General features: G+C 42.2%; 1 protein-coding gene across 1 annotated transcript in view; it reads right to left on the bottom strand.

The window, feature by feature from the left end:
* Positions 1-17753, bottom strand: part of LOC310792631 (RNA polymerase II elongation factor ELL) — a gene marked incomplete at both ends in the record, with an annotated part of 49456 nt that extends 31703 nt beyond the window's left edge. The window contains 3 exon segments of the mRNA XM_083654349.1: positions 14285-14332; positions 17585-17737; positions 17739-17753. Of these exon segments, the coding sequence (XP_083510475.1) occupies positions 14285-14332; positions 17585-17737; positions 17739-17753 (216 nt within the window).
* Positions 17754-19078: the final 1325 nt, after the last annotated feature.

The raw sequence follows: 19078 nt of genomic DNA, 5'->3' as shown, positions 1-19078 counted from the left end.
AGGAGATTTGAACGTACATTGAGAACACTCAGACGCACACACACACGGTGGATGGCATCGGCTGATGCCAATTTGAACACAATTTTGATACATCAGAATATACAATGTTCCATGCTTGAAAAATTGAGGAATGTGTAATTTTTTTTTTGTAAAAGTACAGTAAGGTAGAACAATAACACTATCACCATCACCATCATTTAAAAAAAAAAAAAAAAAAAAAGTCCATGTATATAGAGATCAATTAAACAGCCAATATGGCTAAGCGTAGGCGACATGCAGATGAAGACAATCGAACACCTCCCCCTAAATTGACTAGATATTTCAACTCCGATAAACCCCCTCCCCTTAGAATAGACTGGAGTGAGCAAGGCGTCGCTTATGCTTTAGAAAATGACCTACCTACGGGGGTGAATAATAATAACGATATTAGAGCCTGGGCTAACGCACAGACTCGTATAATCAAACGCTACATAGCTGATTTACCACCCCGGAGAAGCTGCATTGTATCGCAGACCGGTGGCGCTTTGCCTACCCCAACACAACAACACGAGGAACCCCAAAATGACGCAGCTGCTACGTCATTAGAGTCAGTCGACCCCCGAGGGATACCCCTACAAATAGACGCGTTATCAGACTGCGACGAGACGTCATCAAATGTCGACACGCTACCCCCACCCACGTCAATCGTTACGCTTACGCCCCCACAACAAATAGCAGCGTCATCAAATGCCGACATGCTACCCACACCCGCGACAGTCGTTACACCATCACAACAAATAGACGCGTCATCAGACCGCGACGATGACGACATCACTACACCGTCTGCAGACTCTATGATTCAACCCCCAGCTGCCATCTCTCCCAGTGATTATACCCTCAGACACATAGATACATTCAACGCTAGGATATACCGTCAAAATATAGATCTACGCGATATTAACACTGATAATCTCGGATTGGTGCCTGGTATGGTCAGACAGAGATTAACAGGGTTAATTGATGTAGTTACAAACGATGTCCCGACGGGTAGCATTATGGATGTAACGTTGGGGGGCGATAGCCTAGCGTCAGATGTACATACTATTACCACAGTTGGAGACAATGCTGGTCAAGAATTTCTGGACTATGTCTCAGACGCAATTCAAAGCAATGATGAGTCAATGATCTCTGGTGACCTATCTCTCACCATCACAGTTACAATGAATCAGCAAGGGGGCAGTAGGCTTAGATTGATGGATATACAATATAAAGATATTATTGATCGAAAGATTCATTGCCTTTATAATCCTGATAATGGTTGTGGAAATAATCTTTGTTTCGGCATGGTTATTGCCAGACATTTTAACCCTGATTTAAACAACGCTAGTCTATTGGAGAGAGCTCGAGAAATATACACTGAGTTGGGTTTTGACCATATGTATAAAGTATCATTTGCCGACATTGGAACTTTTGAACGTCATTTTGACAGCAAGATAATTATCTTCCACCACAAAGAGAGTTCTAAACGCAGATACCCATTTATGACTACAGACGTCCCCCACCCAGAAACAATTTGGGTTTATTTATATGAAGGACATTATTATCTCATTTTGAATAAAAATGGATTCATTGGGTCTAGTTATGTTTGCGACTACTGCTACCATCCGTATCAGGAGCCTTATATACATACATGTAGACACATATGTAATGTCTGTTACGGACCTCTACACATAGATCCACCCCAGGCGAACACCACTGTTAAATGTAATGTATGTAGGCTTATGTGCAAATCTCAGACTTGCTATGAAGCACACGTGAGAAGGGACAAACATACCGTCTCCCCCTGTGAGAAAAAGAGATATTGCCCACAATGTAAAATGAGCCACATGCACAGACCCGCTACACCCCACATATGCAGCTCACCAAGATGTGATCATTGTGGCGTTCCACTAGGGGCGCAAGAGTCTGACCATGCCTGTTTCATACAACCTACTCCATTTAAAGAAGCCACGGAAAACTATATATTTTATGACATCGAGACAAGAATAAATGCAGAAGGTATGCATGAAGCAAGTTTTGTATCATCTATGACGCTTAAAAATGACAGGCCTAGAAACTTCAGTGGCGCTGATGGGAAAGATTGCATCGGTGATTTTCTAAGGTTCTATACCAATCCCCGCTATGCAGAGCATACGTTTATAGCGCATAATGGTAGTGGTTTTGATGGATATTTAATATTAAAAAACATGGTGTCTCAAGGACTAACTCCCACTGTCATTGTTAAGGGATCCAGACTGACAGCCATCTTTTCCACATACAAAAAACAGAGGTTTATAGACTCTGCCAGTTTTCTACCCATGCGTTTAGCCGAAACCCCAAAAGCCTTAGGTTTTGCTGAATCAAAAGGCTATTTCCCATACAAATTTAACACAATAGAAAATGAAAACTATATTGGAGTCATCCCCTCAAAGCAGATGTTTGGGTATGGTACAATGCGTGAATCAGATAAATACAAGTTCTTAAAATGGTATAATAGTCATAAGACCCTGATATATAACTTTGCTAAGCAACAGGCCAAGTATTGTGCACAAGATGTTCGAGTGTTACGTCAAGCCTGTGTTCTTTATAGGGAAGCGTTCATCAAAGCCACCAACGTAGACCCCCTCCAATATGTCACGCTTCCTGGCGCCTGCATGGCTGTATTTAAAACCACATTCCTAAAACCAGACACCGTCGCGCTCACCTATAACGGTTGTTATACAGGTCAGAACCGAACATTCAGCGACGCATCTATGCAGTGGTTATCTTATCTGGCACAAAGCCAGAATATTAGCATTATACATGCTCTCAACCATGGTGAGCATAGAGTCGGTGGTTATTATCTAGATGGTTTCAACCCAAGGACTAATACTGCATATGAATTTGCCGGCTGTTTTTTTCATGGGTGTGATCGCTGTCATATTTCAAATGACACACACCCCTACAAAAACGCAACGTTTGGGGACTTGTACCATGCTTTCGCTGAAAAAATAAATACGTTAGAATCTATCCATGGTATGAACGTAGTCGTTTTATGGGAGTGTGAATGGACCCGTATGAAACACACGGATGTCTCCGTGATGGCATTCATGAGATCTTACACACAACCTGAGCGTTTGAACCCACGCCTAGCCCTATATGGGGGACGAACAAACGCCTTAAAATTACACCATAAGGTCGAAAACGGTGAAAAGATACATTATGTGGACTTTTGTTCTCTATATCCATATGTACAGAACACAAAAGAGTACCCTCTTGGACATCCTAAAGTTATTACCAGGGATTTTGATGATATCTCAACCTACTTCGGACTCATCAAGTGTGTAATAGCGCCACCTAGGTCTTTGTATCACCCCGTCCTCCCCCACAGAGCACACGGGAAACTGATGTTCCCTCTTTGTCGCACATGTGCAGAAGGGCTCTCTAAAGATGAGTGCGACCACAACGAGAACGAGAGAGCTCTCAGCGGCGTATGGGTTTCGTTTGAGTTACACAAAGCGATCGAGAAAGGTTATCGTATTATATCAATCTCTGAAGTCTGGCATTTTGAACACCGCACAAAGGAATTATTCCAAGGGTACGTAAAAGCTTTTCTCAAGCGTAAACAGGAAGCGAGTGGATTCCCAGCCGACGTCACTACGGATGCCGAGAAAGACGCGTACATTGCCGAATACCAAAAAGTCGAAGGTGTGTTTTTAGACAAAACAAAAATTGTGCACAATCCTGCACTACGTTCATCATCCAAATTACTTTTGAACACTTTATGGGGACGATTTGCATTACGAGATGAACAGTGTACATGTGAGATAATTAATAACCAGGCTCGTTTTCTACAACTAATGTTCAGTGACCAATTCATCGTGAGTCAATTCCGCTTCCTCACCGATGAGGTCGCTATTGTCCAATGGAAACATGCTGCCGGTCAAGGCCCGAAGGGAAAAGATATTAATGTCTTTCTAGGCGCGATGACCACCGCATATGCTCGTCTGGAGCTATATGAAATTATGGATAAACTTGGCTCGCGCACATTATATAGTGATACAGATTCAATAATTTTCACAGCGCGGGAGGGGGAGTGGAACCCGGAACTCGGTAAGCATTTAGGACAATTGACAAGCGAGCTTGAACCAGCCGAACACATTACAGACTTTGTATCAACGGGTCCAAAATCCTATGCATTTATCACCAACACAGGTCGCTCGTCAGTGAAATGTAAAGGTATCACGCTAAATACTAGTGTAAATAAAAATGCTGTCACTTATGATTCCCTTTTACGCCTGCTGGAAGCGTATGTGTTGGATGGTGAAGTTAATGTTATTAGAACAACCGCTGATCGAATCAGGAGACATAAATTATCGCTACAGCTAAGCAATCAGTCATTAGTTAAACGCCTTCAGGTCGTCTATGATAAACGCCGCGTTCTGAACGATTTCAGCACACGTCCACATGGATATTAACAACGTCATCAACACGCAGGAGGGTTTTGATGCACGCCTACTCCACCCTTTTACCATGATTATTTCTGGGCCGTCTGGGTGTGGAAAAACTTATTTTGTTAAATCCATTATTCAAAACGCATCACAACTGATCACACAAGCGTTGGATAATATCGTCTTTTTATATGGCTGCTGGCAAAAAGTATATGATGATTTATTACTGATTAGACCAATTACTTTTATTGAGGGTATTCCCCCATCATTAGCAGATGATAGTATTTTTCCCCCCGATAAGAGCAACTTATTAATTATTGATGATCAGATGTCTTCTGCCGTTAATAATTCAGAGGTTCAAAATGTATTTACAAAATACTGTCATCACAGAAATTTAAGTTGTATCTATCTGGTCCAGAATCTTTTCGCCCAAGGCAAAGCAAGCCGCACAATAAGTCTCAACACTAATTATCTTGTGTTATTTAAAAACCCTCGCGATAAACAACAAATAAGCATCATAGCACGTCAAATGTACTCCAAAAATTCAAAACATTTTATGGAAGCTTTTCAAGATGCCACATCGAGTAATTATGGATATATTCTCATAGACTATAAACCAACGACACCTGACCTGTTAAGACTCAGAACTGAGTTAACCCCCGAGCGACAGGTTGTCTATCTGCCCAGAGGGGGAAGAAGCTAGGCTCTTTTAGAAATGTCTGCTCGTGTACATAGGAATTTCGAACTTCTTCAACATCTTTATAAGGCGACCCCCAAAAGGCGCAAGACCATTCTTGCGACAGCCAGCAATGATCTAATTAATGCATTATGTGAGCTTGCATTGAACCTATTTAAAGTGGAATATTCCCTTTTAATAGGTTCAATGCAAGCTCACATAATGCATTAATTAGATCATTGCTGGCTGTCGCAAGAATGGTCTTGCGCCTTTTGGGGGTCGCCTTATAAAGATGTTGAAGAAGTTCGAAATTCCTATGTACACGAGCAGACATTTCTAAAAGAGCCTAGCTTCTTCCCCCTCTGGGCAGATAGACAACCTGTCGCTCGGGGGTTAACTCAGTTCTGAGTCTTAACAGGTCAGGTGTCGTTGGTTTATAGTCTATGAGAATATATCCATAATTACTCGATGTGGCATCTTGAAAAGCTTCCATAAAATGTTTTGAATTTTTGGAGTACATTTGACGTGCTATGATGCTTATTTGTTGTTTATCGCGAGGGTTTTTAAATAACACAAGATAATTAGTGTTGAGACTTATTGTGCGGCTTGCTTTGCCTTGGGCGAAAAGATTCTGGACCAGATAGATACAACTTAAATTTCTGTGATGACAGTATTTTGTAAATACATTTTGAACCTCTGAATTATTAACGGCAGAAGACATCTGATCATCAATAATTAATAAGTTGCTCTTATCGGGGGGAAAAATACTATCATCTGCTAATGATGGGGGAATACCCTCAATAAAAGTAATTGGTCTAATCAGTAATAAATCATCATATACTTTTTGCCAGCAGCCATATAAAAAGACGATATTATCCAACGCTTGTGTGATCAGTTGTGATGCGTTTTGAATAATGGATTTAACAAAATAAGTTTTTCCACACCCAGACGGCCCAGAAATAATCATGGTAAAAGGGTGGAGTAGGCGTGCATCAAAACCCTCCTGCGTGTTGATGACGTTGTTAATATCCATGTGGACGTGTGCTGAAATCGTTCAGAACGCGGCGTTTATCATAGACGACCTGAAGGCGTTTAACTAATGACTGATTGCTTAGCTGTAGCGATAATTTATGTCTCCTGATTCGATCAGCGGTTGTTCTAATAACATTAACTTCACCATCCAACACATACGCTTCCAGCAGGCGTAAAAGGGAATCATAAGTGACAGCATTTTTATTTACACTAGTATTTAGCGTGATACCTTTACATTTCACTGACGAGCGACCTGTGTTGGTGATAAATGCATAGGATTTTGGACCCGTTGATACAAAGTCTGTAATGTGTTCGGCTGGTTCAAGCTCGCTTGTCAATTGTCCTAAATGCTTACCGAGTTCCGGGTTCCACTCCCCCTCCCGCGCTGTGAAAATTATTGAATCTGTATCACTATATAATGTGCGCGAGCCAAGTTTATCCATAATTTCATATAGCTCCAGACGAGCATATGCGGTGGTCATCGCGCCTAGAAAGACATTAATATCTTTTCCCTTCGGGCCTTGACCGGCAGCATGTTTCCATTGGACAATAGCGACCTCATCGGTGAGGAAGCGGAATTGACTCACGATGAATTGGTCACTGAACATTAGTTGTAGAAAACGAGCCTGGTTATTAATTATCTCACATGTACACTGTTCATCTCGTAATGCAAATCGTCCCCATAAAGTGTTCAAAAGTAATTTGGATGATGAACGTAGTGCAGGATTGTGCACAATTTTTGTTTTGTCTAAAAACACACCTTCGACTTTTTGGTATTCGGCAATGTACGCGTCTTTCTCGGCATCCGTAGTGACGTCGGCTGGGAATCCACTCGCTTCCTGTTTACGCTTGAGAAAAGCTTTTACGTACCCTTGGAATAATTCCTTTGTGCGGTGTTCAAAATGCCAGACTTCAGAGATTGATATAATACGATAACCTTTCTCGATCGCTTTGTGTAACTCAAACGAAACCCATACGCCGCTGAGAGCTCTCTCGTTCTCGTTGTGGTCGCACTCATCTTTAGAGAGCCCTTCTGCACATGTGCGACAAAGAGGGAACATCAGTTTCCCGTGTGCTCTGTGGGGGAGGACGGGGTGATACAAAGACCTAGGTGGCGCTATTACACACTTGATGAGTCCGAAGTAGGTTGAGATATCATCAAAATCCCTGGTAATAACTTTAGGATGTCCAAGAGGGTACTCTTTTGTGTTCTGTACATATGGATATAGAGAACAAAAGTCCACATAATGTATCTTTTCACCGTTTTCGACCTTATGGTGTAATTTTAAGGCGTTTGTTCGTCCCCCATATAGGGCTAGGCGTGGGTTCAAACGCTCAGGTTGTGTGTAAGATCTCATGAATGCCATCACGGAGACATCCGTGTGTTTCATACGGGTCCATTCACACTCCCATAAAACGACTACGTTCATACCATGGATAGATTCTAACGTATTTATTTTTTCAGCGAAAGCATGGTACAAGTCCCCAAACGTTGCGTTTTTGTAGGGGTGTGTGTCATTTGAAATATGACAGCGATCACACCCATGAAAAAAACAGCCGGCAAATTCATATGCAGTATTAGTCCTTGGGTTGAAACCATCTAGATAATAACCACCGACTCTATGCTCACCATGGTTGAGAGCATGTATAATGCTAATATTCTGGCTTTGTGCCAGATAAGATAACCACTGCATAGATGCGTCGCTGAATGTTCGGTTCTGACCTGTATAACAACCGTTATAGGTGAGCGCGACGGTGTCTGGTTTTAGGAATGTGGTTTTAAATACAGCCATGCAGGCGCCAGGAAGCGTGACATATTGGAGGGGGTCTACGTTGGTGGCTTTGATGAACGCTTCCCTATAAAGAACACAGGCTTGACGTAACACTCGAACATCTTGTGCACAATACTTGGCCTGTTGCTTAGCAAAGTTATATATCAGGGTCTTATGACTATTATACCATTTTAAGAACTTGTATTTATCTGATTCACGCATTGTACCATACCCAAACATCTGCTTTGAGGGGATGACTCCAATATAGTTTTCATTTTCTATTGTGTTAAATTTGTATGGGAAATAGCCTTTTGATTCAGCAAAACCTAAGGCTTTTGGGGTTTCGGCTAAACGCATGGGTAGAAAACTGGCAGAGTCTATAAACCTCTGTTTTTTGTATGTGGAAAAGATGGCTGTCAGTCTGGATCCCTTAACAATGACAGTGGGAGTTAGTCCTTGAGACACCATGTTTTTTAATATTAAATATCCATCAAAACCACTACCATTATGTGCTATAAACGTATGCTCTGCATAGCGGGGATTGGTATAGAACCTTAGAAAATCACCGATGCAATCTTTCCCATCAGCGCCACTGAAGTTTCTAGGCCTGTCATTTTTAAGCGTCATAGATGATACAAAACTTGCTTCATGCATACCTTCTGCATTTATTCTTGTCTCGATGTCATAAAATATATAGTTTTCCGTGGCTTCTTTAAATGGAGTAGGTTGTATGAAACAGGCATGGTCAGACTCTTGCGCCCCTAGTGGAACGCCACAATGATCACATCTTGGTGAGCTGCATATGTGGGGTGTAGCGGGTCTGTGCATGTGGCTCATTTTACATTGTGGGCAATATCTCTTTTTCTCACAGGGGGAGACGGTATGTTTGTCCCTTCTCACGTGTGCTTCATAGCAAGTCTGAGATTTGCACATAAGCCTACATACATTACATTTAACAGTGGTGTTCGCCTGGGGTGGATCTATGTGTAGAGGTCCGTAACAGACATTACATATGTGTCTACATGTATGTATATAAGGCTCCTGATACGGATGGTAGCAGTAGTCGCAAACATAACTAGACCCAATGAATCCATTTTTATTCAAAATGAGATAATAATGTCCTTCATATAAATAAACCCAAATTGTTTCTGGGTGGGGGACGTCTGTAGTCATAAATGGGTATCTGCGTTTAGAACTCTCTTTGTGGTGGAAGATAATTATCTTGCTGTCAAAATGACGTTCAAAAGTTCCAATGTCGGCAAATGATACTTTATACATATGGTCAAAACCCAACTCAGTGTATATTTCTCGAGCTCTCTCCAATAGACTAGCGTTGTTTAAATCAGGGTTAAAATGTCTGGCAATAACCATGCCGAAACAAAGATTATTTCCACAACCATTATCAGGATTATAAAGGCAATGAATCTTTCGATCAATAATATCTTTATATTGTATATCCATCAATCTAAGCCTACTGCCCCCTTGCTGATTCATTGTAACTGTGATGGTGAGAGATAGGTCACCAGAGATCATTGACTCATCATTGCTTTGAATTGCGTCTGAGACATAGTCCAGAAATTCTTGACCAGCATTGTCTCCAACTGTGGTAATAGTATGTACATCTGACGCTAGGCTATCGCCCCCCAACGTTACATCCATAATGCTACCCGTCGGGACATCGTTTGTAACTACATCAATTAACCCTGTTAATCTCTGTCTGACCATACCAGGCACCAATCCGAGATTATCAGTGTTAATATCGCGTAGATCTATATTTTGACGGTATATCCTAGCGTTGAATGTATCTATGTGTCTGAGGGTATAATCACTGGGAGAGATGGCAGCTGGGGGTTGAATCATAGAGTCTGCAGACGGTGTAGTGATGTCGTCATCGTCGCGGTCTGATGACGCGTCTATTTGTTGTGATGGTGTAACGACTGTCGCGGGTGTGGGTAGCATGTCGGCATTTGATGACGCTGCTATTTGTTGTGGGGGCGTAAGCGTAACGATTGACGTGGGTGGGGGTAGCGTGTCGACATTTGATGACGTCTCGTCGCAGTCTGATAACGCGTCTATTTGTAGGGGTATCCCTCGGGGGTCGACTGACTCTAATGACGTAGCAGCTGCGTCATTTTGGGGTTCCTCGTGTTGTTGTGTTGGGGTAGGCAAAGCGCCACCGGTCTGCGATACAATGCAGCTTCTCCGGGGTGGTAAATCAGCTATGTAGCGTTTGATTATACGAGTCTGTGCGTTAGCCCAGGCTCTAATATCGTTATTATTATTCACCCCCGTAGGTAGGTCATTTTCTAAAGCATAAGCGACGCCTTGCTCACTCCAGTCTATTCTAAGGGGAGGGGGTTTATCGGAGTTGAAATATCTAGTCAATTTAGGGGGAGGTGTTCGATTGTCTTCATCTGCATGTCGCCTACGCTTAGCCATATTGGCTGTTTAATTGATCTCTATATACATGGACTTTTTTTTTTTTTTTTTTTTTAAATGATGGTGATGGTGATAGTGTTATTGTTCTACCTTACTGTACTTTTACAAAAAAAAAAATTACACATTCCTCAATTTTTCAAGCATGGAACATTGTATATTCTGATGTATCAAAATTGTGTTCAAATTGGCATCAGCCGATGCCATCCACCGTGTGTGTGTGCGTCTGAGTGTTCTCAATGTACGTTCAAATCTCCTTTGAGAGCGTTGCATTATCCTATAACCATTTCTTAAACGTCTATACACATTCTGCTTATCTGAGTTAGAGGTACCTGAGAGTTGTCGGTTCTTCTCGCGTGGTTGATGATCAGGCGAGGGTGGAGGTATCGCGTTCTCGTCGATACAGTGTGGTCTGTTGATGGAGAGGGCCGTGGGCGTATCTGAAGCTTCCACCCGCTCGTAGTCAGCAATCCACTCATTCAGTGTCTGATCACTGAGCTGCACATCCGTTTCCAACCACGTGGGTTGGTTGTTGATGGTGTCTTCAGCTGTTGGGGCCGTGTGTTCGCTGAGCTGCACATCCGGGTCCACCCACGTGGGTTGGTTGTTGATGGTGTCTTCAGCTGTTGGGGCCGTGTGTTCGCTGAGCTGCACATCCGGGTCCACCCACGTGGGTTGGTTGTTGTTAATGGAGATGGGTGTGGGTGGGTCTGTTGGTGAAGGTTGACTCCTGTACTGTGCAATCCACGCGTCCAGTGTCTGGTCGTTGGGGTGGATGGTGGGATTCAACGCTGATTCAGGTGATGTTGGTGATGAGGGTCGATACAAGTCTGCATCGGGGGTCAGCGCTGAGTTGTTGGGGGTTGTCTCCTGACTGTAAAAATAAATAAATAAATAAAAAATAAATAACGATGGATATGTCTATCTCAAAAATACATATAGCCTATATATATATATATATATATATATATATTGCTGGTTGTTATATCTGAATTATGTCCTTACCTCTGGTCGATTAAATCTGCAATATCGTTTGGGCTCAGCCCGTTATCCTTAGATGTGATGTTATCAGATGAATGGTGTATGGTGGCATCGGGGTTGCATCTATGGAAGTCACGTGGTTTGCCTCTATGGCGACGGTTGGCTGTCTTCGTGGGAGCCCCTCCCAATGATTGTGGATGAAATAATAATTCACCTGTGTGAGAACCCGTTCTATGGGGGGTAAAAAAAAACAACATTTCAAAAAAAAAAACTGGTAGAAGTATGGTTACCACACCCTTTTTTTTCTAAACAAAATATGATAAATATGTAAACAAACAATGTTTCATTCTCACCCTCTAGGTCTGTTAGTAATATCTCGTAACGCAGCTCCTCGTTTTAGAGAGATTCTGGTGTAATGATCATCATCTGGATATTCCTCTGAGCGCGTGGTGTCCAATAATCTGGTCCCCGGGTTATATATGTAAAAAGCTGTATTGTTAATGTTTTTGTTAATATAACATTCCATAAAAAACAAGGAAAAGGATCTTAATTATAAATATATATATATTAAATGGATAGTCTAATTAAACAATATTAATAACAAAAAAATCTTACCATTGAAATCCATGGTTGTTGATGCGAGGGTCGGTAGTAAAAAAATAAAACAAGCACACACTCTTGTTGTTGGGATCAAAAATGCTGCACTCTGCCTTCTGCCCTCCACTGCTTCTCTCAAAGAAACTAACCGGTATGGCTTTGTGATTGTACTCTGCTGATCGCTCTCGTCCTTATAAAGGGAAGTGCTTCCTGTCGTGTAGTTGCGTCATAGAGGCGTTCAGCACGCAGCAAGCCTCTTCGTGACAAGAGGCGTGTTACGTGCTGCACGTCTCTTGTCACGAAGAGACGGGGTGCGTGCTGCGGAAGTCGTTGGTGTTTCACAAGTCGCGTCCATAACAACAGCGAGCAAAAGAGATATTGCCCACTATGTAAAATGATCCAGCTGGGTTTGCATAATGATTGTTCAAATGTATTTCCCCCGAGATAAAAAAAAAAAAAAAAAAACGCTGCTATTTTGTCGTGAGCTGTGCTATGGGGTAAAATGGGGAAGTACACTTTGGAGGCCTTTTGAAATAATCACTTTCCACAAGAAAAGTGTTTTTTAAGCACAAGACAAAAAAATGGAGAAGTACACTTTGCAGAACTATTGAAATAATCACTTTCCACAAGAAAAGTGTTTTTTAAGCACAAGACAAAAAATGGAGAAGTACACTTTGCAGAACTATTGAAATAACCACTTTCCACAAGAAAAGTGTTTTTTAACCCTAACCCTAAAAAATGGAGAAGTACACTTTGCAGAACTATTGAAATAACCACTTTCCACAAGAAAAGTGTTTTTTAACCCTAACCCTAAAAAATGGAGAAGTGCCCTTTTGCGGAAGTACTGAGAAATTGATTTTTACCCAAAAGAAATCACTTCCCCTTTTCAAAAAAGCGGAAGTGCCCTATTGAGGAAGTTCTAAAAAAAATAATATTATTTTGTTTTCAAGGGGTGCTAACCCTACACTACTACTAGCCTAGCAGACAGAGCTGGGGATGCTGTTAGACAGGGCTGATTGTGTGGTTAATGTGTAGTAGCCTAGCAGGCAGTGATGGGGAGGCTGTTAGACAGGGCTGATTGTGTGGTAAATGTGTAGTAGCCTAGCAGGCAGAGCTGGGGAGGCTGTTAGACAGGGCTGATTGTGTGGTAAATGTGTAGTAGCCTAGCAGGCAGCGATGGGGAGGCTGTTAGACAGGGCTGATTGTGTGGTAAATGTGTAGTAGCCTAGCAGGCAGTGTTGGGGAGGCTGTTAGACAGGGCTGATTGTGTGGTAAATGTGTAGTAGCCTAGCAGGCAGAGATGGGGAGGCTGTTAGACAGGGCTGATTGTGTGTGGTAAATGTGTAGTAGCCTAGCAGGCAGAGCTGGGGAGGCTGTTAGACAGGGCTGATTGTGTGGTAAATGTGTAGTAGTCTAGCAGGCAGAGATGGGGAGGCTGTTAGACAGGGCTGATTGTGTGGTAAATGTGTAGTAGTCTAGCAGGCAGCGATGGGGAGGCTGTTAGACAGGGCTGACTGTGTGGTAAATGTGTAGTAGCCTAGCAGGCAGAGCTGGGGAGGCTGTTGGACAGGGCTGATTGTGTGGTAAATGTGTAGTAGCCTAGCAGGCAGAGCTGGGGATGTTGTAGATGTGTAGTAGCCTAGCAGGCAGAGCTGGGGAGGCTGTTAGACAGGGCTGATTGTGTGGTAAATGTGTAGTAGCCTAGCAGGCAGAGCTGGGGAGGCTGTTAGACAGGGCTGATTGTGTGGTAAATGTGTAGTAGCCTAGCAGGCAGAGCTGGGGAGGCTGTTCTAGTAGCTGGGCTAATCTGGTTGGACACAGGCATCTTTCTTCACAGCCGCTTCACAGGAATGCCCTCTCGCTTTCATTGCCAAGTGTTTTGGTAGATTATATGGCTACTCTCCTTACATAGCTGCTGCCTACACAATCCAGCTTATTTGACACAACCTGCTATATTTGAGCAAACCAGTGCTACTTTCCCCCATGAAAAAAAGTATCTGCGTTCGAGGCTTGGGGTACTGAGAAAATAAGATATAGTCTATATGCATTTACAGCAACCATATTCCCTGTGTGGATCACTAGCTCTTTCAATTCCCATACTTAAACAAATATGACCAAAACTCCTTTCCATGTACAGTACTTTAAAGCCAATGAAAACAACCAGATGAACCCATGGGAATATCATCACATTTGTGATCTCATCTCGTCACACGACAGCCTCAATGGACACATGCATAAAGAATCTAATAAGTCCTCCGTGCACAGGAAGTGTGTGCTGCTGCAAATCATAACCAACACATTGGATTTCTGCAGCATTAGGAAGAGTATGCAAAACAACTTACCCCCTGGTTCCCCTTGAAGCAAATTGCTGGCTGATTTGCTAGTGATTCCTGTAAGGAGAGAAAAAAAGAGGAACCAGTTTCCGATTCAGCCTTTGTAATACAGTCAAATAGAGTTCATACTCAATCTGACCGACAGCTCGTACGTCATGTCATGTTATGACTGGAAATGTATTGCCATTGTTCCAGTATGGATTTCTCTGGGAGATAATAAGATAGCCGTAACTGTTCTGATGAGACACGCTTGGTAAACTTTACCCATTAAATGCCAAACATTACCATAATTGCCATTTCCCATCTGATTTTGCCCCAGTGAATTGCTGTCACGTGGCTAGCTATGTGGGCAGGGCTACAGATGAAGGGGAACCGGCCCTAATCTTCAAAGGAATGTGTCTGATTAATCAATCTAAAGCTATAGAAAACTTTGCTCGTGTCAATCAGTTTGCAGGGTGTGTGTGTGTGTGTGTGTGTGTGCGTGTGTGTGTATGTGTGTGTGTGTGTGTGCGCGTGTGTGTGTGCGTGTGCGTGCGTGCGTGTGTGTGTGTGTGTGTGTGCGTGCGTGCGCATGTGTGTTTTTCAGCTCATTTCCCATCTAAATGAGTAAAGGTTACAACAGTTCCCCCTGAGGAAAGGCTGAGCTCATTCTGAAACCAATTACACTTCTTTATAAAGGTACATTTACCTATGTGCCCTCTCTCTGTACAGTGACCTAGAAAACTGTGTTCCCTGCACAAAAATGTTCTCCCACTAAACCTTTATTTAACAACGTTTGGGGTAGTGGTGGTCCAACGGTTAGAGAAGCGAGCTTGTGACCAGAAGGTTGTCGGTTCAATCCCCCCCCGCAGGATAAATCTGCATGGGGAAAGGGAAAAGGCAGTGCTTGGCCCCCTCCCTCATTACCACCACTGAGGTGCCCTTGAGCAAGGCCCTTAACCCCAACCGCTCCACTGGAGCTGCTCAGTGGCCAGCAGATCAGACTGTGGTTGTACTGGTCAGCTTCCAGGTATGAATGTGTGTGAATGTAAACAGGGCGCTCCTAAAAAAAGAGAGCATTGCTCTCAGTGAGACTCCCCAGAATAAATAAAGATAAAAAAAACTACAACTACTACTACAACAACAACAACAACAACAACAACAACAACAGTGAGAGTGCAGTCAAGACATATTAAAACATAAGAAATATTAAAATAATATAATAAAGCATATTGTCTGCCTTTGAGGCAAGATGATACATGGTTAATAGATAAGGCAGCTGTAGCTATGATCAACAAGACTCTATCTTTACTGGTTTTGGGAGATCCCTACCTTCTTTTTGAATCAAGGACATTGATTGAAATAATCATTATGTTACAATAAATGTTAAAGCCCAAAGTGTTTGCTACACCTTACAATCCCATGCTGTCTTGGGTTAATATTAATCTGGAAAATCTGTTAAAGAAACTTTTGAGGAGTCCAAATGCGACATATTTCAAGAGAGACTCAAGATTTTCCCTGCATCTCTATCTGTCTGTCTGTCTGTCTTTCTGTCTGTCTGTCTGTCTGTCTGTCTGTCTGTCTGTCTGTCTGTCTGTCTGCCTGCCTGCATGCTTATCTATCTATCTATCTATCTATCTATCTATCTATCTATCTATCTATCTATCTATCTATCTATCTATCTATCTGCCTATATACATACCTTAGGAAAAAAGGACAAACTTAAGTGATTTAGGCTTATGTCAAATTAATCATACTGTTACCTATGAGTATGGTCCTTTGAATATTATTTAACTTGCTAAGTTAATACAATTAGAGACGGCAAAGAATGACTCCATTCATCCACTGTAGGTTTCCCTGCCCGTCTCTCCACGTATAGACCGGGGGTTCTCAATGTGGGGTCCGGGGACCACCAGGGGTCCTTAAACTTATAAATCAATATTATATTTACAAAGAAGTTAACACAATCAGACAGTGGAGACGACTGTTCTGATCATAACATTATTTTTTATCTTATCATGTAGTAGTAGCCTACTCTGTACAATACAGATAGCCTCATGGAGTTCTGGACAAAATCATCTGACTGACAATAAAAAAAATATTCTCTTTGGGTCAGAGAGGCGAAATCTCATCAAATGGGGCGGTCACGTGGCTCTAATGTGGACTAAATCAGGTTTCCTTGATATGGAAAAAGTTTGAGAATCACTGGTAATGCCATTTAGCCTATAACTCAATCATATCCAACAAGAAACCCCCATCTCAGACCTGGGCTCCTTAGGACAAAATCCTCGAAAACACACCGCTGGCTGGTCGTTGACATCTTGACCTGTAGCTACTTTTGCGGCGTGGTGCCTGGCTGGAGGAAGCCGCCTGTCAGGCGCTGTGCCTGGGGGGGAAACACGCTGCCTGCCTGCCTGACCAATGAGCTGTGGAGCTGGGCGGGCTGCGCTCCGGTCCGGACGTGCCCAGCGACAACAGTCTGGCCGATCGAGGCGAGCCCCACCAACCAATGCGACCAAGTTTGGGATTGAACACGGGTCCACTTGCTCCAGTTTACCGTAAGCAATTTATGGCCGGAATAGTCTGTTTCTTTTTGACGGTTCACAAGTCTAACCCAAATGAGACTATAACGTTATAACTGCGGAAGAACCATTCCATCATAATTCCCCAGTAAAGGCAATTTGGATCAACGTGGGTCTAATAATGTTGGACCATAAAACATAAAATAGTCTCCCGGAATACCTTTAATTTGCCTAATTCATTAATTCAATTTATTCCCGAGAGTCGGGAATAAATTGCAGAAAAAGACAGCCTTCTGCATTTCAGATGCAGATGTATGACTCCTTAAGCAGAGACAACATAACAGGCTTCTCCAGCTGAGCTCACACAGAAAAAACCTTTCGTGTGGGAACTTTAATAGATTTTGGCTTTTTCGGGGATGGTGCTTTGGTAACAACAAACAACAAGCACAACTCGAATTCGGGTTCAAATACATTCCCCCCGCAGCTTCTATGAGAATGCAACAATCCGTTCATTCATCAAAGTCTATTATTATAATAATAATAAATCAAGCCTGCCATAGTGTAACTGTCTCGATCGAGAGCCATAATAAACGAACACAGCAGCCTAGTCTACATACTTGAACAGTTGACTGACTAGTTAAGTAGGCTATTTTAACTTTTTTTTTTTTTTTCTTATTATCATTTTTATCTAAAAGTAAAGCGTGCTCTATTTTTCCAATGGAAAATTTACAGTTCTCTTTAGATGGAAGATGATTTAAAAAGACACAAACACAAACAAGCTGGCAAATTCAAGCCGAGCGCTTCTTACCTTCAGGTTCTGATAGGCTTCGAGCGTGCGGATGGCAGTGTCAGTGAGTTTGACATGGTACAGAGTTTGATTGGGGCTGTTTTTGTTGATTTTTCCACAGGAGAGCCCATACCGATGCTCCTGTCTCAGCGCTGCCATTTCTACAACTGAAGAAGGCTATTGGCGACATGCTCGTTGAAACGTCATGTAACCCATAGGCGGAGTTAAATTATGCCAGCGCACGTCACGCACGTCAGTCTCTACACACGCACACGCACGCACGCACACAGTCACGCACGCACGCACGCACGCACGCACGCACGCACACACACACACACACACACACACACACACACACACACACACACACACACACACACACACACACACACACAATAGAGTATGTAGAAAGATTTACATAATTCTAGACAAATGGTACAATTAATTGAAAATAAATTGCCACTAAGTAGGCTAAGCTTCATAGCTTTTACGTTCTGTTTGTGAAATGCCATATTTCCTTCTTGAAGTGCAGAAAAACTACACAGCCTGAGATACTTTTTATTTTAAAAAATTGCATGTGGTCCCATCAAACCCTATGAAATGGTAGAATTGATTAATTCCTGGATACAAATGTGAGATAACAAATTCCAAACAAATCTCAATTAAAGGTATGTTTGTGGCTGGCCAACACTGTGCAGTCAGACAGATGATCAGAGAATGAAAAATATGGAATTTGGGTTAATTAAAGCTGTAATCCCTGACAGACAACATGCTCTGGTTGTGGATGAAGGAGTTGTCTCATGCTTTACCATATGAGGATGATGATGTCATCTAAAATCACAAGCATTTTGCTAGAGATTGAGCAGAGACTAGAAGGGCAGTAACATTAATCTACATATTGCAATTACAATTTTCTACTCACTAGGTCACTTGCTGCCCTACTATACTATACTATACTATACTATACTATACTATACTATACTATACTATACTATACTATACCATACCATACCATACTATACTATAGACACAATATTTATTCAATACACATTGATCTGTACATAGTACCTGTATTCTACTCAAGTAGGTTAAAACTAGTTTTAATGTTGCCTCCATGATAGATTCTTTCTTATATTTTATTTTCCTTGTATGAAACAGTTATTCTACAACATTTGGCATGGCAGTCAAATACTTGGGTGACTTTTCCTATTGTAACAGTGAGATCTAACCCTAAATACAAACCAAGTGTGTTCCTTTTGAACTCACTCTATTTTAAGTATTGCATTTAGGTAAAGGGTGAAGTGAAAAAATACTTAGCAATGATGCCATTCATTTGAAGTGTGGTGATTTATAACAGGTCACGTCAAATTTATTTTTTACACTGTAGCACATTTCAACACTGTGGAGTCCTTCCGCTTCCTGGGGACTATCATCAGCCAGGACCTAAAATGGGAGCTGAACATCAGAGCTCTCACCAAGAAGGCACAGCAGAGGATGTACTTTGTGCGGCAGCTG

The sequence above is a fragment of the Poromitra crassiceps genome (assembly GCF_964638095.1).
Source record: "Poromitra crassiceps genome assembly, chromosome: 18".
Taxonomy (NCBI): domain Eukaryota; kingdom Metazoa; phylum Chordata; class Actinopteri; order Beryciformes; family Melamphaidae; genus Poromitra; species Poromitra crassiceps.
The sequence above is the reverse complement of the archived record's forward strand: the minus strand, read 5'-3'. Positions and strand labels throughout refer to the sequence as shown.